This window comes from Psittacula echo, assembly GCF_963264785.1.
Source record: "Psittacula echo genome assembly, chromosome: 3".
NCBI classification, from domain to species: domain Eukaryota; kingdom Metazoa; phylum Chordata; class Aves; order Psittaciformes; family Psittacidae; genus Psittacula; species Psittacula echo.
Window position 1 is genome coordinate 16,874,364 of NC_137736.1, and position 25,570 is coordinate 16,899,933.

Genomic DNA, 25,570 nt, shown 5'->3' on the forward strand with positions numbered 1-25,570 from the left:
CATAGAACACACTGTGATTGAAAGCTGCTGCAATGATTACATTCATTCAGACCTAGACCCAAGAGTTGATGGTATGAAATGTATGTTAGAATCTTACTTTAAAAATCAAAAGTTCAAAACATCACATTTAACTTAGATTACTCCACATTGAAATACATTAATTCAGTGCATTGCTCTTTGATTTCTTCACCTGAGAAATGCACTCTGCTGTCCAGAAAAGGTCTAGCTGTCTCAATATGTGCTCAGATGTTAGTCATTGTGTCTCCTCCTCCCCTCTCCTGCCCTCCCCTGACATGCAATTGTGGTCTTTGGTTTTATATTTCCCTAATAGAGAGGGGAGCTGAGGGGTAAGGAAGTCTCCATAATGAAGCTGAAAAGTCAGGTTTGTGAATTTTACCAGATGTCCTCCTCTGCCATGTAAAGAATTCCTTACAAAGTGGGAGATTTTTCTTTTTCCAGATCCCTACATTTAATTAATGTTGGGTTTTTTGCCTTTTCTTCTTATGACTAAAACCCATCAACACTCATTACAAATGTAATTGACAAACACTCGTTAGAACTGACTGCAAGAAGAATCACAGAAATGTTGCATGTGATTGTGCAGCTCACAGATTTCCAGGCTGCAAACCTGACAGCTATACAGTAAAAGGTGCAATTCAGAAATTCTTTTCTTTACATTTCTTAATTGCATAACAGCATTTTTGTTAGTTTTTTAAGCATTTCATCCTTTAGGGTGATTAAGGAAGCAGCACACCTGTGGTTGCCTCATATGTTCCTTTCATGAATAGTGTTGCTTCTTACTTCATGAGCCACAAAGAGAGGGCTGCTTATCCTCACTTGCTGAATTGTTTTTCATCTTACTGCCTTCCATTGCAACACCCCTTAGTGAATTCAGAGTTTCATTTAGTATGGGATGTGAGTATGGCACTGATTCAGGTAATGCCATGTGTGGATATGTTGTCTGAGGTACTGATGCCCACGCTATCAAGATTAAAGCTTGTTCCAAAGATGCTTGTCATTCAGCAAGCAAACCTTCAACTGCACTGTGCTTTTTTCCTGTCCTATGGTTGATTCACAGCCACTTTCCTCCTTGGCTTTATAGATATGTATGTTAGCACTTTGCCCTCTTGGCCGTGAGAAAATAATGTGATTTAATCCTGAAAAAAACCCCATATTTGTTTCAGTTTATTATGTAAAATGAAAGATGTAATGTTAATGGGACCGATAACTGAATTTTTGGCCATTCTTTGAATTTGACACAAGCAAACATTTTCTCAGCTGTATGCAGAATCATAGGATAGTCAGGGTTGGAAAGAATGAGTGTTGTTCTCTCTTTTTTAGAAGAAACTCATTCCTAACATTTTGTTAGGTACCAAATAACCTGTAGAATAATTCAGTAAATCATAAAAGCAAAAGGCATCAACGAAAATATTCTTACAGCCAAGTAGGAAATCAAGTCAACCATTACTGACATTAATTCACTGATCTAGAAAAGTGCTGCAGTGCACTTATCAAAATACTTGCCGATTTCTTACATTTTAGTGAATTTTAAAAGAATTGATGTTACAGAGAACCCTCGTGTTTAACATGTTATGAAATTCACTGAAACTTTTCCATACTAAAGCAATTATACAGCTGTTGTAGCTCCTTAGTTAGACCTTTTTAATAATAATAATATTTTAAGTAGAGCTTAGCTGTAAAAATATGAGAGTATTTATATGGAGCTGATAAATTAACTGCACTCAAAAGGGAAAATATCAAATTAAACTGTGAATCTTATTGCAGATTTGTAAGGGATTCTTTGTGCAAGAGGACATGCCAAAGAATGATTTTAAGAAAGAAAGAGAATTTGCATTCTTTCTTTGACACCATTGTTATTGTGAGGATTTGGAATTACTTCCTAAGAAATACACTGTTGTTCTAATTGAAAATAATCAATGAATAAAGTTATTCTGTTGGCCTATTGGACATGCAGTAGGCTATTTTAGTTAAACAGAGACAAAGGTTTCAGTCCAGGTGACATTGAAGCTAATGGTAACGTTTTATTGCCTCCTGTGGAAATTCAGAAGTCGGTTCTGGGTTCCTGATTCTGCCACTGGTTTCACACATCCTGTCCTTTTTTGTGCTTTCTCAGGAGTTGGAGTTTATCTGGTTCATGATTAATGAGTATCGAGCCTGTATCTAAAAATACTCCTCATGAATGCAGAAAGTGAAGAAATTTGGAAAATATTTTTCTGCTGATTCCTTTTGTCAAACTGGCTCAGTTCCTTTAAGAACAGAAATGACAAGAATTTCAGACAACTATGATATTTAGGTCGAAGCTTTTTATTCATAGACCCCTGGAAATGACAGACCCTATGTTAAATTCTCACATTAAAAGGGATCCAAAGGTCACAATCAAAAAAAAAAAAAAAAAAAGAAACAGACTCTAGAGTAAAAACTTTGAGATTTTGAGTTAAGAGAGTGTTCCTTCCATCTACTGAAAGCGAGGTCAAGTGCTTAAGAAACAGTATTTTTCATATACCTATTTTTGAGGGCAGCTAGAGAATTCAGGCATATCCTTTCCTTTTAATTAATCTATTTTAAATTAAATTTAAAACATTTAAATTGCTCTTATACCTAAATCCCCTTAACAGTTTCCTTGACACAGTCTGTACAATCTATTAGGGACATGATACTAAATGCAACCTGCATTTAGGCACTTCGAAATTTGCATTGACAGGGAAAAAGAAGTCTAACACATGAATATATCTTTCTAATGTATATCTGTGTAGTAACCTGGAGTTCCATAGCACAACTGAGGAAGTCTAGGGGTATGTTAAAAAAACCCTTGATTTAGCATTTGGCGCTCTCTGAGGAGTGTGGCATTTGTAAAGAACCCTCTTAAAGAGGACTGGGAAAAAAAATACAATCAGTATACAGCACCATGCTTAACGAAGCCACAGCAGCTTTTTCCTGTCTCTTATTGCTGCATGGCACACATCCAGATATCTGCTGTACTAACATTTGCTCCTGGGAGGAGATGAAGAAAAAAGGGTCCATAAGGTTTCCATTGGCCCAGACAACTGAAACATCTGCTAGATTCATGAGCAGCTTGCTGGCCTAAATCAGCAGGGAGAACTGCTGCGGATCGGCACTGCCATATCAATAGATACTTCATAGACCAGAGGGAGGAAAAAAGAAAGTCAGTAGAGTAAGTGATTTTATTTCAAAGTACACTATAAAGTCTTGTGTAGTTTTATATAAAATGATATCTAAATTGCACAAAATTAGAGCCACATCTACAACTGATCAGCTTGCAAGATTCATTAGAGAACAGGTACACGAAAGAATAGCAGGATGCAGTCCTAATCTCCTAATATCTGCTAATAGGAGCAAGTCACATAGGTTTGCAGATGAAATTTGACAAAAAGCAGTCACCTGTGGAAATATTCCCTTTATTCAGAACCTTGCACCAGCAGAAGCCTAATCTTTCTGAAGTAGAAATAGTGTGAAGATGGTTGTTGGAATTGAATCAGCAGTTCTGTGTCAGGACACACAACAGGAGAAAAGAGCACTTGCTGAAGCAGCAAGTATAAAGGACAGAGGAGAATATGCATCCTGGATGGGTGTGAACTACCCTTCATCTCTTTGGTTCAAGCCTGGGTTCTGGCACCTTAAAGTGTAGTCTGGCCTAAGTAATTTTGTTGTTTATAGTTTGGTGACACTTAGCCTCAAAAGGGCTGCTAGAACTGTATGCAGCAATCGTTCTCCAGACCAAATTCCTGCTATTATTTTACTGTTCCAGCCCACTGGGGGGGAGGGCAAAAGTACTAAGTCAGTTTTAAAACTGTTGTTTCATATTGGAACTTTCATCAGCTTAAGCAGAGCTGTGTTTCAGAGATCTCTATACTAGAAAACGAGTCAAATATCAAAGAAAGTAAATATTGACATGGTAGGTGAACTCACCACTAACGAAAACTTTGTGAATATACAGATCATCACAAGTGGAAAACGTTTTACTAATCATTAAGGCTTTTGCTCTATCAGAATCAAAACTACATTCTTCAGGGCATGTTCCCAGTTGGCTGGGATGCGCCTGCGTATTGATCCACACAAAGTCATTAAGGGAGTGCCTGTTCACATAAAAACATCTGCAGGCATGGTGTTTTCCACCTTTAAGACAGTACTATCTTTTAACACACATACTCCTTCACGAAAGTTTTTACAATAAATGTAATTCTTGGATTCGTGTTATTTTAAATAAAAAGGACTTAATCATGTGCACTTTAAAATAGTAGGTACGGTTTGCATTATGTTACGATAAACATCTAAGCCTTTGTATGCTTTTCAGCATTTTCTGAATATTTTGAGTGTACAGAACTAGAAGGAAAATCTCTCACACAAAATATTAATTCAGGCCTTGTGACCATTTCTCCAATGTGGAACCGTGCTGTGACAGGTTGGAGTGTACCAGAACACTTGTGTTCTTTTTTGATTTCTTTTGTTGTTGTTGCTGTTGTTTGGTAAGGCATTTTTGCACTTGTTGAACTGCAGTGCACTTTTAAGAGGGTAAATGGCTGAGTCATGCCATCACAGTGCCAAACACCTGTGGCTTGCAATGAGCTATCACATGGAGAAAGGACAGAAAATGTGTGAAAATTGCGTGCTTTAGATTGCATTTCAGTGCAGTCAGGTTTAGACCCATTGTAAGTACTTTCTAATGGATCATTTGTATTAATGCATTGTATTCAAATTACAGTGACAGGGTATTTTAAATCCTGTTTTATCATTGCTAAACATCTGCATGATAGTTCTTTGATAGGATATATAAAGAACTCACAGTGTAAATCAGCATGCCTGGCTGCATGCTCTGCTTTTAAATTGACAATGTGGGTGTAAGTTTTCCCGTGATGTTTAGGCTCGGATAGTTGTATTGTCCTGTTGCTCATCAGAATGATATTAGTGTGAAAACGTTTTTGGCACATATATGACAGAATTGCTGACTCACTGACAAGATGCAGGGTTTGGACAAGCCTCCTTCTGTTGCAGTCATCTTAGAAAAATCAGCAATGTTAAGTTCTTCTTGTCCTTCTGTAGCCATTTGGGTAAATTGCTCAGATTTGTGTTCACATAACTGGAGTCTGATCTTTTGCTTGAAATTTCTGGTTATTCTTTTTTGCCTGGCTCTTATTCTATGAAGACTTTCCCCAGTGAAAGAGAGGAGTATCCAAAGCAGAGTATTTTATACTTTTTAACTGATTATTTATGGTGGGTAGGCAATTAATCAGAAGACAGTAAGCAATGTTCAGGCAGTGCTGTCTCCATGTTGTGTGTTGCAGTGTGGTGGTCAATTTTAGAGGCTTCCAAATAAAAGTATGAAGATAGCAGTCTGAAGAACTGATTGTATTAACTAGTCTTTACTGCTCTTTAATTTTCTTTTAAAATGACATGTCCAGAACTTAATTTCATTTGTTGCTCAGAGAAGAAGGTTGAACAGGGGAATAAATTGCAACAGGAACTACTTCCAGTTGCGCAAGTGGCCAAGCACATAGCTGATGTGAGGTTGATAGTGCCTGATACTGACTTAAGCTAACTGAAGTTCTAGACTGACTTTCATAAGAGGCCTTACTTTTTTGGAGTTGTGTTGATTGCGAGAAGTACCAGTCAATTTGATGAAATGCTTGGTTTTGGGAGAGAGGAAAGCACATAGTATGTTGTAACTTCATAGCAGGCGGTAGATGTGATAGCGTATGTATGTATATTTGTCTCCACCATAGATTTATATATATTTTTCCATTACCCTAGTATCTGGCTTTTTGTGGTTTGTTGTTTTTTGTGGGGTTTTTTTGTTGTTTTGTTTTGGGTTTTTTTGTTGGTTTTTGTTTGTTTGTTTGGGTTTGGTTTTTTTTTCCCTTTTTTTTCTTCTTGGAGCACTGATATGAAGTAAGAAAATGTCATTATCGTCTATTTGCCAATTAGGAATGGAAATGTGACAATGACGCTCAGATCCTCAAATAAATGAAAATGCCCAATTCTTTATTTTTCATGTTAGAATTAGGTCCCTTCCAATTGGGCCTTACAGTTTGTTGAGGCACAATGAATTGAACCCAACACTTTAAAGCAAAAAGTGACACAAAGCTCTAAACCATATTTGCACTTACGACACCAGAAAATTCATCAGTCTGTTATCGTGGCTGTGGGAAGATGAAGTTCAGTTTAATTATTTTGGGGTTTGTAACTTCCATCATGAATTTAGAGTTGTGGAGGGGAATGCCTTTTTCCCCTTCCAAAATAAATTGAAATATAAAATCACTGGATATGCTTCTCCATTCACAAGCAAATAATACCATGGTGATAATCTGAAAAGAGTAAAAAAAAAGCCATTTATGTGAGGTTCCTAAGAAATAGTGCTGTTTGTGCTTTTTATTCCATTGTGTCTCACACACTTTTTCTTGTTTGTCTTTATAGAATAATTGTACTTAAATATGTAATTTTCTCAAATTTGTATCTGCAATTTCTTTCACTGAAATATAGTCCAAATCAATTATATCTTGAGTTAGCTGCTGTTGTAAAAGCATACAACTGAAACACAAGGAGTGAAGGAAGGAACAAAGGCTTTCTCCTTCTCTATTACTGCTGTCTAACATAAATTCTGTAGGCGGAAATCAGCAGCTGTAGCAGTGTGCTCCTGTCCTTTGCATTATTTGAATAATTGCTTAAACATTTTAAAAAACCCAGCAACCTTGAAGGCACAGCTTGAGGGGTAACAGTTCTTTTCTGAGTTATTTCTTGTCTCTCTCCTAAAACTCTGTCATTCTGTGGTAAGTTTCTGCAGTGTTCTCATTAACCCAGATTTTCTCTGCAAGTGGTTTTGCTGCTGGAGCATGTAATAGTTACCACAGCACACCATTTTAATTTGTTGTTTTATTTCTTTTTTTAAGCAATGTTTCTTCAGTGACTAAACAACTGAAAGGACAGTTTCTCTGGAGATAGTATATACTTTTTAGAGTTTATCTAGATACAGGACTAAATTGGTGCCATTTAAGACAGCAAGTTAGGAAAGGCAAATTGACCCAAAGATTCTTTGTGTATCGAATTCTGCTCAGGCAAATTTTTCTTTCTTTAAAACTGCTGTATGAATCCAGTTTAGCATGCAGGCAACATTGACACTTTATCTTTTAGAATAAAGCACAGCAGGTACTTACCTGTCTGGTAGCAAATATTTTACCATACCCTTAAGACTGATCATAGAAATAAAATAAAATAATAGGGCCAACAACTTCTTCTGTAGTTTCTTCAGTATTTGCAGGACACTAACATTTTATCTGTGCTGAAAAAAACCATGGAGGAGATTAATTCCTATTGAAAAGTTAGAAGAAACACAAGTTGCACAGTAATGCAGACCTTAGTTTATGCCTGCTGCAATGCAGTTCATAGTATCATTTTTCTTTAAATTAGATAAAGACAAGCTAATAATACTTCACCTCTTCAGAGAGATGTTGGCAGTATTTCATACATAAATTAGGAGAAAAAGTCAGGAAACTGATTCAGTATGTTTAGATGTTTTATCATACTGGCTTTTGCTTCTAATGTTTTTGCTCTTTTTGCTAAGAAAGCAGGCCAAAATTAATGTATTCTCCATACAGATGCAAGTTCCTATTTGAAGTAGTAAGTTGCTTGCCTCCTCACCTAAATATTTATTCTGTAGGAGTTTTTTTCCTTTAAGACCTGGTCCTATTGAAGTCAATATTAAAAAAAATCTGGCTGATTTGAAAAATAATTTGCTCAAGTGTTATTTTCTTTTTTCCTTTCATACAGTTTTGAACTTTTTTGTCAGCTTTTTTTTTTTTTTTGCTGACATCATGCTATAAAGTTATGAAACAAAGGTATTTCTTCATGGTTCTACACAGGACTGGAAAGGATAAATCTCTGCTGTAGGCATTCTGGTTGAGAATGAACAGGACTTTAGGCTCTACTATCTCCCTTGCTTCTATGCTGATAATTTACTTCATAGGGATGCTGGGCAACCAGGCTCACTGGAACTGATGTGTCAAGATTGCTAACTCACTGTCACCTCTTGTCCAGTTCCTCCATTCTTTCCACGCCCATTTCTCTTTATGGTTCTCTGTTATACAGTGACATGAGTAGGCAAAGCTTGCTGTACTGATATGGTGAAACTCTCTTAATTTATAATATAACTGTTTCCTACAAAAACAGACCTCTGCAGAAACAAAAGCAAAGAGAGGATTCTGTTTTCTTGATGCTCACAGCCACTAAGTCACTTTTATAATTGGCCTGGTAAATGGATTATAATATATAACCTAAGCATCAAAAGAAAGTGTTGAACTCATTAAAGAGCTTTCATTTTAATTGCAAAAAGTAAAAAAACCCAAACCAAAACAAAGATAAACAAATAAACATGAGATGAACTCACAAGATGAATGTTTCCAAACTGGACCAAATAATGGTAATTACTATGCATAGTCTTGTCACACACTGAGATAAAAATCAGTTTTAGAATCTGTAAAAGCAGTTGAGCCATGATTTCTCGGTGAAAAAAGCCCTCCTTTCTTGACTGAAAACAGCTTGTGGCTAATGAGATATCAGCCTGTCAATTCTACTGGAAAGCAGTATTGGTCCTCCACAAAGCATTGTGAAAACAACCTGTGATAGAATATACTTAACTCTAGCTCCATCTAGTCAAAATAGTTGAACTAATTTTGATGACAAAGCTTCCTGAAATGAGCAGGGGGGCTGTGATACCACATGGTGACAGTGATATCGAGATATCGATGCCGCCTTCTTTTTGCAATAGCTTCATTGGTTATTTATCTTTGTATAACCTTCTAGTGTTTTCCAGTGAAGCTTCCTGCTCCCTCTTTGTATACAAGAGAATTGTAATTCAGGCCATCAGTACTTCTGTTTTATTGATGGTTTTGGTTGGGTTTTTTTTTTTTCATTCTTTCTCTATTAGTATACTGCAGGCAGATAGTACAATTGTTTGACTTGCCTCAAGGTTTGATCATAGAACAGGACATAATCATGTATACTGTAATGGAAATATATATGTCTGACTCACCTGACCTGCTGTGTCAAGTGTTGTTGCCAGCCATTTGTTGTGAAGAAAGCAAACAAGCTGGATGGGTAGCCCTGTCTTTAGAATAGTGATCGTCTGAATCACATTCATTATCCAATCATACCTGTCAATCAGCTCAGTTAATAGTAAAGTAGGAAGTAAATTGCACTGAACTAACCTAAAAATATGTGTTCAGAAGAGTATGTATTATATATATGTTCTACATTTTCTAGATGTTTATGAAACTAAAATGTCCCTTTAGTATTTGCTAAACAGCATTTGATGGAGGGATTTCTCTTTGATCCAAATTAAAACTCATGTGAGAGATACAACTTTCACTTCCCTTCCCTGTCCCATCTTACCTTCTTACTCGCTTCCTGCCACCCCCTAGCTCACATTCTCACCTTCTGTTTCTTCAGCTAAACAGGGATAGTTCTCGTATTGCTTGAACTGATCAGCCTCATGCTTTTCCTGTATTCTCTAAAAGCTGACAGGTAGTAACAGCCTTTTTTGCAGTGTGTGTAGGAGCCCTGGCCTTTGCAAGCCATGTGTCCCATCATCATCATGAAATCTTATGATATTTTTTCTACTGGTGTATCTCCTACAATAAGTGTCAGTATCTGCCCTTAGTACAAATACCAAATTTGGGTGTCTTTTTCCATACCTGCAACCTGAAAGAAGGAATTACTAGTCCTGTTCTGTAAAGCACCACTAAGGTTTCTGGAGTGGTGTGTTAGTGTCCTGGCTGCTCATATTCAAGGAAGAGATGGGCTGCCAAGTTTTACAGGGATGGAGGGGAGAGGCCATCCTGTGAGAGGCAAATAAAACATCTTGGTTTGTTCAGCTAGCACAATGCACACTAAAAAGTGATGTATCTGGGAAGTGCGTAATGCACTGATGAGCAGTGCGGGAAGTGCTTAGAGGTTTTCACTGCATGTTGAAATTTAATGTATAATTAATTATTAAGTCATATGTCATGTTCTTTATTCCTTTCTGCTCATGCATATTGACCATGTAGTTTTATTGAAGTAAAGACCAATTATTTTTTTTTTGGTACTGTTTTAAAACAAAGTTTTATTAGGAATTGATTTATTTTCAATATGTTTATATGTATGTTAATAAAAATATGTGATGTATTTAATGTTTTCATGACTTCTTGAGTTACAGTTATATCTGGAAAAAGGTAGCCATAATATTTAAAATCTTTTTGACTTTTGTAAGGCCTTTGACTTGAAATAGAGTGACATCTTGAGTAATAACCAGAACTTACTCAAAACCAACCTTACAAGCATCATGCAATTTAGAACTATTTCAAAAATTAGGGTGAAAGTGTAATGACAAAGAAGAACTCATGATTGAACAGTTGTGTTTCTGTGCATTTGTCTGCATTTGGAAAAGTGGTTAGTACTGTACTATTTAGATGGTTTTCAGAAACAACCTGGGAAGCACAGTTGTTGCCAGCAATGTTTGTGGATGCCATGAAGACTGTGGCTATATGAAATAAGGAAGAGCACATGTCAGTGGGCTTAAAGTGAGATACGTTAAGTGCAGTGAAACGTAGGGACATATGTCTAACAGCCACAGGACAAGAAATAAATGGGGGGTTGTTTTTGGAGTGGTGGCTGACAAAAAGCACAGGCATCATGATAGACTGTCAGACATGGGTCCCCATCTGACCCTGTGGCCAAGGATATTCATTTAGGTGTGCAAAAAAGAACATGTGCTGATGGAGAAGTGGTATCATCTTTGTATCTTCCCCTGTGACTGCCACAGTGGGATCTCCATGTCTGGAAACACACTTCAGAAAAAAAAAAGGCAAATTAAAGAGGGCATAGAGAAGAGCCACAGACTAATTAAAGGATTAGAAAAATGTGGTTTCTACAGAAAGGCTTAAGAGCTCAATTTATTTAGGTTGTCAAAGAGAAGGTTAATGGGTGATATGATCATGGTCTCTAAGTGCCTACAAAAGAAAGAAAAAATTGATCATAGAGGGCTCTTCAGAACAGGTGAAAAGATACAACGTTAGCCAGTTGGTGCTAGGTGCTGCAATGAGACATTCAAACTAGGTGTAAAATGCTGTTTTCATGTTTAAACAGTGATGACCATTGCTCCCTCAAATAAGTTACTGAAGGTGCCACTAAGTTTTCCATTACTAGACTTGTTAAGTAAAGGTGGAATGCTCCTGTTAGATGATACTATCTTGTTCTATTTCTGCTCACAGAGTTAAGGAAGAAATTAAGAAATAGGAGCTTATATATTAAGAACTCTTCATGCTTGAGAACCACAGTGATAACACCTAGTTGTTGAAATGATAATGAAACTATTTCTTTAAACATACCTCTGTCTGGCATGGACTTTAGGCTTGCCTTCATATTGAAAGCACTTCAACAAGCAGTCTTGATTTAATGGGACTGTTCAAATGGATTAGAACCAGTGCACTCAGTGCTGGAAGTATGAATGGTTATAAGTTATCGTATCCATAAGGGGTTTATCCAAAGCAGATCCCTTTGGGAGTGATGTGATTCCAGCCACGGGGCGCTGTGCTGCAGTGGGGGCCTGCTGCCCCTGCAGCTCAACGGTGGTACCTAGAAGTGGCTGAGAACACCTTGTCTGTGTCTCTGACGGCCTCAGCTCTTCATCCCAGTGTGCACATATCCTGGCAGCTTTGCTGGCATGCTTCCTGGGCACATGCTACTCACCTGTTTAACAGACACGAGCATCTCTCAGAACAGTCAGTCCCCCAGGAACCAGATCTAATCTTCAGTGGCATAAAACTTTATACTTGTAATGCTGTGTTAAACGGCATAATGTGGATGCTTTCTGTAGTGTTCATCTATCTCATATAGGCTTTTAAAACCTTTTTCAGTCCTTCCAGTCCCAAAGTTCCTATTTCAATAATTCAAGTTAGATGCTGATACCAGCAGAAAAATAAATCTCATAAATGTTTCTTTGTCTTAGCTATCCCATCATTTATAAATTATTTTGGTCTTTATGAAGAGGTGTACAATATCTGGTCTTGCTTTGCCTATTTTCTCTGTTCCGCACAGGCTTCCTTCTTTGCAATTTGGTTAATTTCTAGATAAAATGGTTCATTTTTTTCTCTACCTCTTTCTCCATTCCAAGTTTCCTATGAAGCTGTGTGCATCTTCTCCAGATCCACACAGCTTCTGTATGGGTAATGGATAGAATGAATGCTTTGATTTCACTTTTGTATGCTAGATTAATTCTTTCTTCCAAAACATCAGCATGCAGTAAAGTGGCCAGAGAAAAGAAAGTTCTTCAGACCTCTTTCAGATGATATCATCTACAGTTCCCATTTAAATGGTTCATCAGAAAAGTTCACCTATTAACCACTCTTCTGGTTAAACATGTCTGTGACTTCACAATCGTTAGCAAATAATAGACTACATATATGCTGACACCTACATGATAAGAACTAAAATATCAGAAAGGGAATATAAACTAATTCTGGGGAGTTCTTCCAAATGGGTTAATAGAGTGCTAAATCATTACAGCAGTTCTTCATTAAACTATATTCCATTCCTAGCCCGTAATGTAAATGACAGATTTCACTGTGCTAATCTCTGGCATTAGGCTGTTTAATGCTTCTTGCATGCAAAAAGTGGTTTAGCCCACATTGCCTTGTATCCACAACTCATTCTTTAGAAGGTCATTTCTTTGGTAAGATGCCTGTAATTTAGTGGAAGTAATAACAGGCTATGTGCATTTTTCTGGATTTTTAAAATTCTAATTTAAGCAATAAGCAATTTCTGCAGTATCTGGAGGTTCTTTGACTCATTGGAATGGAAAGAGGAGAAATGGAAGGAAAAGACATATCTTTTCTGTTCTTTTTCTTTCCATCCTTGTTTATGATTTTTCACTCATCAAGTATTTCTCAACATGTGGTTTTCAAGAAGTGGGGTTTGATTAATGAAGTGTCAGATATAGAGGATGTAATGAGATTTTAGCGTTCATTTTTTGCAGCATTTGAATTAGCCGTGGTGTTTTCGGTGTTCCTCTATTTTTGTTTACTATTTCTGTTACCCTGTTGATAGCAAATACCGTTTTATAGTAAATCTTAGTACATAGTAAATTTTGACATTTAGACATCTGTAGGAAGTTGATATTTATACAAAAATCAGACCAGTTTTACATTTTGATGGAAATCCTTTATTTATTTTAAACCAAGAGAGCGGAAAGTATTAGACTATCTAGCCGCTAATGCTTTCAGTGACATAGAAGCTTATGTACCAGGCCTAATGCCATCAAAAGTATGTTACATAGGGAAATGGGCAGCTGTCGAAACCTGGCAAGAATTCTATTTTTGTCAATGTCAGCAGGTCAAATACAAGTTCAGTTTTTAATCTTTATTTAGTAATTTCTTACTCTGGTCATCTGAAAACCTGTATTTGACATAATAGACTTTTATATAAAAGGCATGCCTCAGTTTAACTTAGCTTGGGGAACAACTCTGATGAGAGCCACTAAAATAGGATGTTTGTGTGAAGGTTTTACGCCAGATTTGTGATTCCGTATTGGTACAATTAGTGGATATTGTATATATAATTTCCTTGATGTACCTATGTCTGTGAGCTTGATCACACCTATAGGATTGTAGAGATTTTTCACTTCAGACATATCCCACGTGAGTGTCTATCTAGGCATTATACTTATGCTAGCAGCAATACCTGCCCATGAGTGCTTCTTGTATTAACAGAACCTCTCTAAAAGGGGGGGAAGAAGGAAGCATATATTTGATTTAGACTATTGTATTGACTTTCTTTTGCATTGTATCCTTGCAGAAATTACTGTATCTCCCAGATAATGATGTCTTTCTTATTACTGAAGAACTTTTCTTTCCTCATCCATGTTAAAAATTACTTCCATGAATTTACTGTGCTCCCTTGTTACAATACTGTTTGTCAGAATGTGTTATGCTGTTTGTCAAAGGGTGTTCTCACAATACATAAACACTTCAGTCTAACTACAGCATTGAAAATACTTGTGATTCAAAAAAGTGGGTGATACTGCTCCTTTATTGTGTAGAGGTATTTGGAAAACTTCCCAGTGACTTTTAAGCAAGCACTTACTGTGATGCATGATTCTCTGGGATAGAATCACAGATGTGAAAGAGACCTACTACATCATCACTTCCATTTTCATATGAGATCGGGTTATATTCCCTCAACAGAGGATGCATTGAGTTTCACATACATTTGCGAAACAGAGGATGCGTAAGTTCACAATACATTTGCTCTCTAACAACTTACCAAACCTGGTAGGAAAAGCATTGTCCTGAGAATTTATTGAAAAGTGTAAGAAGAAACAGGGAGTCAAGACTGACTTGTACGCCTATTTTAAGAAGCCGATGCAGATTTTTATGTTATGCTTTCAGGGATGTTTTCAACAGCCATTTAACTGTATCACCTGTATTAAGATATCTGTATATAATATCTGTATATATGTGATGTAGCATGTGAGCCCTATGCAGAGGCATAGCCTGGATGTGTTGGTAAGTCTGAGGAGATAAAATTGCAATGTATTTCTTTGGATTTAATTAGTATGACTTACTGGAGATGGGGGGAGGGAGGGGAAGAAGGGGGCGGAAATCCCTATTTCTTCATTTATCTGTTTCTTAGATACAGAGAATATATTGCAAATATAACTTTTTCCAATTTATCATAGTACCTTTTATTGGTCAGAATAGATCACACTGAATTCAGGCTCTGTCACCTGTGGGAAGTTGCAGCAATAAATTTAGTTTTACAGCTTAAAATATTTCTTTTTTTCTCTCACCCTCTTCCCTTCTCCATCTCTCCCTTCCCTCCTCAGGCAGCCAAGGGCAGTTTCCACTTACACAGAACGTCACAGTTGTTGAAGGGGGTACAGCAAATTTGACCTGCAGGGTCGATCAAAATGATAACACCTCCCTCCAGTGGTCAAATCCAGCTCAACAGACACTGTACTTCGATGACAAGAAAGGTAAATCATTTCCTGAGCTCATGGTTCTGCATCGTTTTTTCTAAGAAAGAAATGTTTAAAGCTATTTCCCTTTAATATTTTAATGCGAAAACATTTGCTAGGAATAGATGTTTTCAGCTATAATCATGACATAATCATTTTGTTTGAGGTGGTTTGCTGAAGGGCTCTCTTCCATACAAAATTGTATTTTATTATTAAAGGAAAATAATTATATTTGAAATTCTTATTGCAAGTTAATTTGGAAAATATTGTTGGAAAATATCTTGGATGAGCCTATATGGGTGGTAAGAGACTGGCAAGGGAAGTAGTCCATAAACCTTGTGACTTGCTTTTATTACTGTGTGTTTGTGTGTGTACATATATATATGTTGCATTTGTATGTATATAAGCCCACTATTTGCTTCAGGTGTACTGCAGTGTTGCTGTTAGTGCAATACAGAGTTGCTGTGGTACGTGTTCTTAACAGCTAATAAAAATGCTCAGTTTTAGTGCCCTGATTTTTTGAATTATGTGCACAGATTTTTTAATTTTAAATTAAAGGGGGGAAAAAAGACATTCCTTACAAAAAGAACAGCATTATCACTGCAGTAGGATATATTTCTAAGATCTTTATCTTAATCTGATATGAAAAAGCATAACATTTTACATAATAGAATGTTGAGATAAAGATTACATTATACTCCATAAAGAAACTAAAACTCAAGTTATGAGGAATAAATTCCTCACTTGGCTTCAAAATGCAAAAGCTTTGGTGTTGATTTCAGCGTTACAGAAGTTCAACAATATTTCATGCTTGATTCTAGTGCTTGAATTTATTCTGAAAGGTGCTACATACTCTAGAACATATTTTAACAAGTGCAGTTATTCCTCTGCTTGAAATTAAAGAACTGCTGTCCAAATGCTTTGCTGAATGGTGACAAGACTTTAAAACACCTTGTAGGACTGAAAATGCTGTGTGGATCTATGCACTTCAATAAAAGTAGAGTCTAAACCCTGTCATTTTATACCTGCTGAAGCTGCAATCAAAATATGGGGGTTTTTGCTATTAGTATAATAGCTGAATTGAATCTCTTGATGGTTTTGAAGTGGTTCCTTTCTCTTTTATCTAATTTCCTGTAGCGTGTAATCATTTGATTTGCAATTTCTTTGAAATCATAAGTACCGTTTGAACACAGGATTGAAGATGAGAGGTTTATAAGGTGAAAACTTTTGAGCTCTAAGTCTAGTCCTGTAACCTTTACTCATATGGACCCCTGTATTAATGTAGCTGTAATCATTGGTGGTTTGGGATGGGTAAATAATGTCTGCAAAACTAAAAGCAGAGAGAACTTGTCTGTTAGAGCATATCAATACTCAGCAAATCTGTATCTTTTATTAAATTAGTGACATTTTAAAGGATGCTGAGAAGGACATGGGAGGACTGCAAATAGATTAATTTGAGCTTTGTGGCCATTTTGGTGTGAATTGAATTTTCTGTGTACTTTAGCTAAATCTGTACTTTTACTGCGAATAATTGAAGTTTGCATTACTTTTTAATATAATGAATTGAAACAACAGAATTTGAATGGCATGCAGCATAGTGAGGACTTAGACGCAATTTATATTCCCCACAGGAAATGTGAGGAGCTGAAGTGTGTAAATTTAAAGGACCACACTCTTTATTGAACTGTTAGCTTGTCCCAAAACTTTGAGGAATACTTGACTCATTTTATCTAGGGATTACTGTATATCTGTTAGACAGAAAAGCGTCTTGATGTGGTCAAGAAAAAATTAGGTCCTTCAGACAAAAATATGTAGTCTTTCCTATGCTGGCAGGGCTTTGCATTCTATGTGATGTGTCCAGGCTTGAATATACTGAGGGGAGTAAGCAGCACATCCGAGTGCTACATGGGAAACATTCTGCCACTTCCGAAAAGAAAGCTACAGCTTTCGTTGGCAATTTTTCTGTGTATGCATGTGTTCTTATAAGGAAGACAGAGATTTCCTTTACAGGCTTTGATGCTTGTGTAACTGAGTCAAAATGGAGAGAGATATTCATGTCTGTGATATCTTGGTGGTTTCCTCAGTAAATGATGGAAAGTGTAACTGTAAAGGCTTTTTTTTTTTTTTCCTTCCTTTTTTTCCCCACCTCTCCCAGCCAAGCATACAATTTGGCTATAAAAAGCAGCTTTCTACTAGATCCAGTCATTACATTTAATTTATTGAGAGCAATGCCTCAGCCAGAGTCTTTTCAAACCTGTCTTTTAATGTTAGCCAAAACCAACCTTCAGATCTTACTTTTCCTTTCAGCACCATGAAAATTGCTGTTTAATAGCTGTGTTTCTCAAACCCTGAAAATTCATGAAAGCTGTCGAGTAGGTTGTAGAGTATACAATGGTGTAGGGTTAAGTTCTGTGTAGGAAACAGACCCTTAGAAGAGGAGCACCACCAGTAGCCTTTATATCTGTCAAAGCTGAGTAACTGTTGATGTTACCATGTTCAGAACTAAATCAAATTTGTATGCCTTTAACTTTACTTCGTTTCAGTAAGTTATTTTCCAGCTATGTACTCGTAAGAATGACAGATGCAGGAATGACAGTATTTGTCTTTTATGGCTGGAAGTGTAACAAAAAATTCAGGAAACCTTTCTATTGATTGCTCTGTATTTTAGTAAATATGAGAAAGTCAAGTAGTAAAATGAAGGAAGGCAGTTAAGTATCAAAAGAGGGTCCAAGCTGCAGCACGAGATAAGGGAGATGACAGCCGTCAACATACGGCAGAACAGGTGACAAAAATACAGCAGATTGTCCATGCATTGAAAAGTCCTCAGCTTCTAGATTATACTTGGTGGGACCCCTTTCATGTTCACACTTCTTTCTCAAGCCATTTGGTTCCTCTGTCTTGAAAAAGCATTTTCTGACCAAAATACAAAATTTGCTGTGGGCCAGGAAGAAAGAGTTGCTTGCTCACATGGAGGGAATGTCTGCTTCTCAGTCCCATGCCTTTCAACAAGGGGTTAATTTTTAGTCTCCATTTCATTCAGAAAGGATGACATATTATGAAAAGCATGTTCGCGCCATTTTGCTTCCTACTGAACTGTGATGCAATCATTAAAATTTAATTTAGGAGTCATAGTCTTCCTTTTTCTGTTCTAGATATTCCAAGGAAGCATGGAAATGCAGTGAGACAAATACACTAATACCAAAGCTACACTGTTAAAATTATTCTTCTGCTACGACCACATGTTTTTCGGTACAGATTTTGCTCAGTTAGGAGGATTTTGTGGCTGGTAAAGAACACCTCCACTACCACCCTCCTAGCAATTTAATATTGAATATTTATGAAGGGGGCAAAGACTATTTTTAACTTGAGACATTTTTGGCACCTGACCTAGACAGGCTTACAATGATACAGATAAAAAATGAGTAGAGTTTTGTTCCAGAAAAGGCAATGCTGTAAATTTAGTGAATATGAAACCATGTTTCAGAGGTTACTTCCAGGTCCTCATAACTTGAAGTAGTTGATTCGGGTTTTGTTGTAAATGTAGGCCTAAAACGTGTTTGACTTACTGTGGTAATGGGAACTGGGGGAAGAAAAAAATGTTATAGCTTTATTTTATTAGCTAAGCCACAGAAAGCATTTGCTTCCCTCTGACTTTTATTTTGACACTCTAAATTAAAGCTGGAACTAACTTTATCTTCATTATTATTTTAACACACAGTAGTTAAAATATGTGACAATACAAATGTTTGACTTTATGCATTGGTCTTACTGATGACCTGTCTCCTTCAGTGTGAATGTCTCTCTCTTGGCCTTTCTGGTGCTGATTTTTTTCTGGTTCCTCTACCTTGTAGCTTCAAGGACATTGTTAATCAATTTGATTTTTAACTCATCCTCTTTCAGTTGAAGCTTGAAGTCTTTACTTAACAGTAAAGTATAGTGTAGTTTGGATAAATGGTATTAAATTTTAATAGGCTTTACAACCTTAGCAAGACCCCCCCTCTTCGGCTTCCCCCCACCTATACGGACTTAAAGATCATGTCTTCCTGGAAAACAAGAATTCAGAGTTCACCCTGGGCAAGCTCAGATTCTTTGGAAACAAATGCAAATCACATGCTGCACATAGAATGAGGTTTTCCTTACACAATTTTCAATTAAAATGAATAATTGCCATAGAAACCTCCATGTCCCTTTATGCACCCAAGTACCTATAATTGTGTAGCTGCCTTTGGAAGAAGTACAGTGTGCAGCAATGTAGGACTGACAGATATGATTTTAAATTAATACTGGTTATTTTATTTTATCTTCACTGGTAACACTTCTTAAGGGTTTTGAGTGGACAATAATCAGAATGACATAAGTATGAATGCAGATGTATAACAAAAAGCATGTAGCACAGAAACACAGCAATGGTTGATAAAGAGAAGACTGAAAAGACCCTTCATTTAGCTCGCTATAGGAGCTGTCATCTCATACTCCCTTCTGGTAGGGAATATAGATACATGTAGAGCAGGATATGGAGTTATAAAGGAGGCATGAACAATGGTTGTTGATGTCAAAGGTGTTATATCGATCAAAGGTGTTATAGCTCATCAGTACAAAAATGTGCAATCAGACTATAAAAATGAAAAGAAACAGTACCTGGTGTATGCATACCTAACAGTTTTTCTCGGTCAGGCAAGGGCAAATGTAAGATATCCACTCTTCACCTTAACAGAGAAGTTTGCAGGTCTGTTGGTAGTAAAAGAAGTCATGTGTTGACATTGATCGTGACAAGTTTGCCACAAACTGACATGTCAGATTTTGACAAGACATATGCCTGATGCTAATCATAGATGGCTACGTCCCTTGTGTTTTCATGAAGTACTAACACTTTCATGTCTTACTGAAAAATTAGAAAGTGTATTCCAAGCGTATTCCAAGCTCAGGATTATTCATCCCTCAGCAGCAGAGTATGTTTCTTTAGATGACCTTTGATTTTTTTACATGTAAGAGTACTTGGCATTTATGTAACTCCCTATCATCTTGAAAGCTTTCAAAGATACTGGTGCACTAAGCAAGGGTTATGAGAGGGCACTGTACTCACAAAGCTCCTGAGAGCTTCTCTGATAGGCATGATGCCCCAAGTGAGCTTGTGGAAGCATGTTTGAGTATAGCAGCTGCCCATAACGTTCTGCAGTTGCTTCCCCTTGGGGTAGCACTATCGTGTTTGAACTTGCGGATAAGTTTGGAGACAGGACATGTCTCTGATCAAAACATAGTGCCTTTTGTCATACCTAACTGTACTGTCAACTCCATGAAAACAACTCCGAACCTTTTTCTTTCTCAATATAAAGATATTAAGAGGGAGACTCTGAACTTCACAGTGCACAAGGTATGGGATTTTAATAACAGTGTCACATATGTCGGTTCAGGAGGATTCATTATTGCAGAGAACTTTTAATTCTAACTGCAACACTGCCACTATTAAATGGTGACTTAATTGCCATACAAAAGGCTGGCACTTTCAGGCATAAAAATCTTGTCTTTCTGATGTTGGAAGCATCAGTTAGTTAGCTGTATGTACTCCTTGACTTGTTCTGTGGAAGCCTGGGTATTGAATTTAAGTATAGATCCAGCTTACACTATTCTGTGGCGATTCAGCTGCCAATTCTAAGCTACATAAGGAAGCAAAGGCACTTGCAAGTGCAAGCTACAAAAATAATTTGAGAGTATTTCTGACTGAGGGGAAACAGTGAACTTCCTTCCTGAAGGACCATTTAATGATTCTAGTAAGCAGTTGAATTTAAGATGTAGGTGTACATGTAGACAAGCATGCTCCGGTAGAAGAAGTAGGCTTCTACAAAATGAAAGTCGGAGAAGCAAAGAAAATGTGTCCTTTTGCACAGGAAAGTAGGAAATACATGCTTTAGATGAGCTATGCAGACAGGGAGGCAGACAACCTGTGTTGTTGAGAGGACTGAGAGCATTAGTATTTAAGTAATGTGAGATTGAGTAGCAATGATGAATGGGCTTATGTCTCCACCTTCACATGCTCTGTTTCCTATTACATAATTGAGTGGAGATGGTATCAGACAGTAGATGATGACCAAGCTTAACTCTGTCCTAGGGTACGCATATAAATTAGAGATTTGCTGTTGCTTAGAGTATAATGGACCCTTTCAATGAGATAATACACTGTAGTAAGCCTGTGACATAGCATGAAAAGCAATGGGAAAAATGGAAAAAAACTGTGCAGACAAATACTGAAGTATGATTTTACAGCTGGAAAAGTTGGGGAGAAGGTAGACAGAGGAAAAGGATTGTTATTCTTTTACCCCTGAGCTGAATAGCAATAGCTTGTTAATGCCTTGTGACATTTCAGAGGTTTCTAGCATTTAAAGAAGAAATTATCAGAAATAGAAATCTGGTTTTCACAGAGACCTTTCCATGCAGATCTTTTAGAATAGTTCTTCCAAGATCTGTATTTAAATTTAATGGGTTTATGTTGGTCAGATCTGTTGATTTCACAGTTATGCTGCACAACTATCAGTCTCTGAGCAATCCCTACTTGGGGAAAACAACTCATAAGTTTTACTGTTGAGCACAGCTTCTTATGGTGTGGAATATCCCTTTGGTTAGTTAGGGTCATGTCCCCAACATGTCCCCTCCAGTCTACTTGAGGGGGACTCTGAGAAACAGAGAAGTCTTGACTCTGTGTGTGCAAGCACTGCTCAGCTATAGCCAGTGCACCGGCATCTTACGCACACTATTTTGATCATAAATCAAAAATACAGCACCATAGAGACTCCTGTCTAGAAAATCAATTTTATCCCAACCAGACCCAGTGCACCTTGCCCCTGAGCAATGGGTAGGAAATTAGCTTAAATGATTTCAGATAGTAGTTCCTTAGTGGTCTTAGAGCTTCTGAGATCAGGTGTCTCACTTGATCCTTAAAACCCAGGATTTAAAAACAGATTGCCACTTTTGAAAGCCAGAATGCTTGTGTTCATGCATCCTAAAAAAGATAATATGGTAAAAGAGAACAGGAGTCTGTTAAAGTATCTTGACAGTTATTGTCTGTATGACTGTGAAAATTACATTTTAAAAATGTATTACAATGCATTTGAATATTATTTCATTGCAATAAATTAGTAGAACTACTCCCACTTACAGCATTTATTTTTTCATTTCTTAGCAGTATTAAGTGAGCAAATGAGCATGGTGTAGAGATGGCTGGAAAGTGTAGGAGTTTGCATTATATTGTGCTGAAGTGTGGGTATGTGCAGAAATTAAGTTTGCCAGCACTCAAGCTAAATGGAGAATGAAGCTGATACATTGGAATATGATGAAGTGAAGCTGTAGTTGTGATGACACTGCTAAGATTACTCTGTTAAGGGTTTCATGATATTCAGACTGGTGGCTATTTTTGTTTCAAATGGCAAAGAATCTTCTGAGAAGTGAGAAATTGGAGGAGGCACGGTTCAAAAAAAAGGTGGAAAGAGAAATTTCATATATGTGGCCTCTCTGAACTGATGGTTTGAATGGATGAGCAAAACTTCCTGGTTTCCTGAAGAAAATGGACCTATTGCATTAAATTCTGAACCTGTTGTTTTCTTTCAGACAACTGTTAGAGCAAATGATAGCTAGCAACAATTTGAGTGCAGAGAAAGGCAAGTGGGAGAACATGCTCACAATGATGAGCAGTAGATCCAGGATCAGGAGAGCTCAACATTGTACGTCATAAGGAACATGAAGGTAGGCAGAAAAAGACATTTCATTTTTAATCAGGAGCACAGTGAACAGTATTCCTTAGGGAAAGTGAAAGTTATTTTTATGAACAAACTAGGTGACAGGCAAGAGTGCTGATTGTGATATCACAACTTAATACAGTAGAGTCATAGGGATAGGAGAATTACTAGGCAGACCAGAACCTGGATGTTTTGTTGTATAAGGGACTGTTAGATCCAGGAAAACTTTAACTTTGGCGAATAGAAAGAACTGGCTTTGCAAAGAACAGCTGATATTTGCAGGCTTGGTGAAAATTATGCTTCTAAAAAGAGAACAGCAGTGGGAAAAGTTGAAGTGCAAATGTTTAGAAATGGTATATTAGTTTATAAATAAGTAGACAATGCTTTAGGATAAAAGCATAAAAATATTTGTAATTTAAAGTGAAAAACAGACACAAAACATTCAGATATTCCCAGAACAGAAAGATATGATATGTTACATATAGAAACAAGAAAAAATCCACACCATAAGTACAGTCATGACTTTGCATCTGGATGACACAACTCTACCAAGGACAAACCAGAAACCCTCAAAAACATGACAAGAGCTGCATGGCACAGTGCCATGAAGAGGCACCTGAGCTAGTGCTTAAGCTAGCTGTTTCTGGCAGGTCTATCCAGATTCCACAAAGTTTCTCCACACTGGCTAGTGATAATGGAAACAATGAATCAGAAACTGACTTTGAAACAGAAACTGAAATTGAATGCAATGTAATCACAGCAGCCCTAGCCCTAACAGCAGGGAGTACAATCACTGCCATTCCAGCTGTTTTTGGAAGTTAACATGGAGATTAACCATCAGTCAGTAAATGCTGGAGGAATAAAAACACAGCAGGTCAAGGAGAAATGTAATCCAGAAGGGTGATTTAACAACATATTTTTAGAGAAGTACCCAACTGGATGGAAAACAACTCCAAAGATATCTGAAGACCAGCGACTACTATGTAGGAAAATAGTTAAGGGATAGGAAAAGCTTCTTCTGTCAGCATGATACAGAATTCTGAGTCTGGATTAACTAGACCTGAGATAACTTGATTCCAGGCCTGCCCCAGAAGCTGGTTTGATAGCACAGTTGTACCTGTGGACTTCAGCCATCTGCCTTTTGAACTTACAGCCTCTCTGAGAAGATAGAGGCTTGCCAGACTGTATATTTCTAACATTGCTCAGTCAAATACAGTAGAGGAGTCCCAGAGCTTCCTGTGATCCCAGGTGGCAAATCCCCACAATGTTGTATTAGCAGGGCTTAAGAGTTTATTGGCTAGGAGATAAATTCCCTCTGAGTTAGAGCTGACTGGCATACAGTGAGTGTGAATGTCTCTGCAGCATGCTTTCCTTCACTTCTATTTTCACGCTTAGCAAGGGTGAAGACAGCTTGGGTCTTTCTTCACTGGTAGCATGGATTCACTTTAACCTAAAATGGAGAAGATACTACTAAAGGCTCACTTTTAGCAGCTCCGCATAAAACAGGAAGACTTAATGGTAAAAGACTGGGCTTCTTAATGTTTAAAGGCTATAGTAAAGCAGTGTAATATTTTTCTTTTAAATAGTCACCCTAAAAAAAATAAGCCCATGTTGACTGGCACAATATATATATGTGATATAAAGGAATGAAATGAGAAATCCTGATTTTGTTTAGGATCAAAATCTGCAGTTAAAAAGCCCAAAAAACAAAACAAACAAATTATTAAAAATATATACAATGTATCTACTGAAACAAATTTGTCAAAGATGTGTACTAAATCTAGCTGAATTTTTTAATACCTCCCGTATATTACAGTCACACCTTATCATGTGAATATAAGTCCCACTATATCACCAAAACTCGAATACCTTATTTAAATTTCCATTGGCAGTGGGAAACAAATCAAAGGCAGATTTTACCATCAGATGTTATGAAGCCAGTCTAAAAACCAGATGATTAATATATAGAAGGATCACAGTATTAAGGTCAGGCAAACTGAGGATTTTAATATATCCAGAGATTTAAATCAAAGCAGTAAATGTACACTTTCATAGTGCCTGGTCCTCAAAATATTACTGTTTTCAGTTTCTGAGGTGGAAGTGAAGGCTCTACCATTATTAGAAGTGCTCATCTCTCCGCTCTCTTTCTGGTAGAAACTTGTTTAAGGAACTTCCCTTTATGATTGTTTCAGCACAGAAAGTGTAACAGATCATCATGTTCTGGATCTTTAAGGATCTGTGTGCAGAAAAGTAATTGCCGATGAGCTGCTGATATGGGGTGAAAATCCTCAATAACTCAGTGAGAGACTGTGTGATGTTCTGCTGTGAGCCAAAGAAAATAACTTTGAATTGAACAGAAACAAGAACTGAATCAACCTGAATGAGATTATTTTCAAAGGTATGTACTCTGGGTAGAAAGAGCTTGAGGAAACACAAAAACCAAAAGGCAGTTGTGTAAATGGAGGAGAAAAAACCTCAACAAACCAGTAGCACACGGAGTTAAAGGCATGCCAGTAGATGTTAAAAAATAGTTAAAATCCATGCCTGTAACAGCTAATCTACATTAACTGACTGATAATTCTTGTTATCTATATATTAATTGTCAAATATTAGTAAGTTTCCAGAATGCTGTTTAAAGAATATAAAATAATTAGAAGACTGAGAAGAGAAATAAAGCTTCATAAATATAAAATAAACCCAATGTGTAAGTTAAGTGTAGAGACTCTAAAAGAACCTTTTCTTGAAATGAAAATACAGATGTGAATTTCAATCATAAAGTCTGAGAAGAAAAAAGCAATTTCCTTTGTATGTGGCAGCTTAT

The 25,570-nt window shown here is 37.0% G+C and overlaps 1 protein-coding gene across 1 annotated transcript in view; it reads left to right on the plus strand.

Annotated features, from left to right (window-relative positions):
* CADM2 (cell adhesion molecule 2) overlaps positions 1-25,570 on the plus strand; it is a gene marked incomplete at both ends in the record, with an annotated part of 618,340 nt that overhangs the window by 442,480 nt on the left and 150,290 nt on the right. Inside the window, one exon of the mRNA XM_080612961.1 lies at positions 14,891-15,040. Coding sequence (XP_080469087.1) covers positions 14,891-15,040 — 150 coding nt within the window. The remainder of the gene's footprint in view (positions 1-14,890; positions 15,041-25,570) is intronic.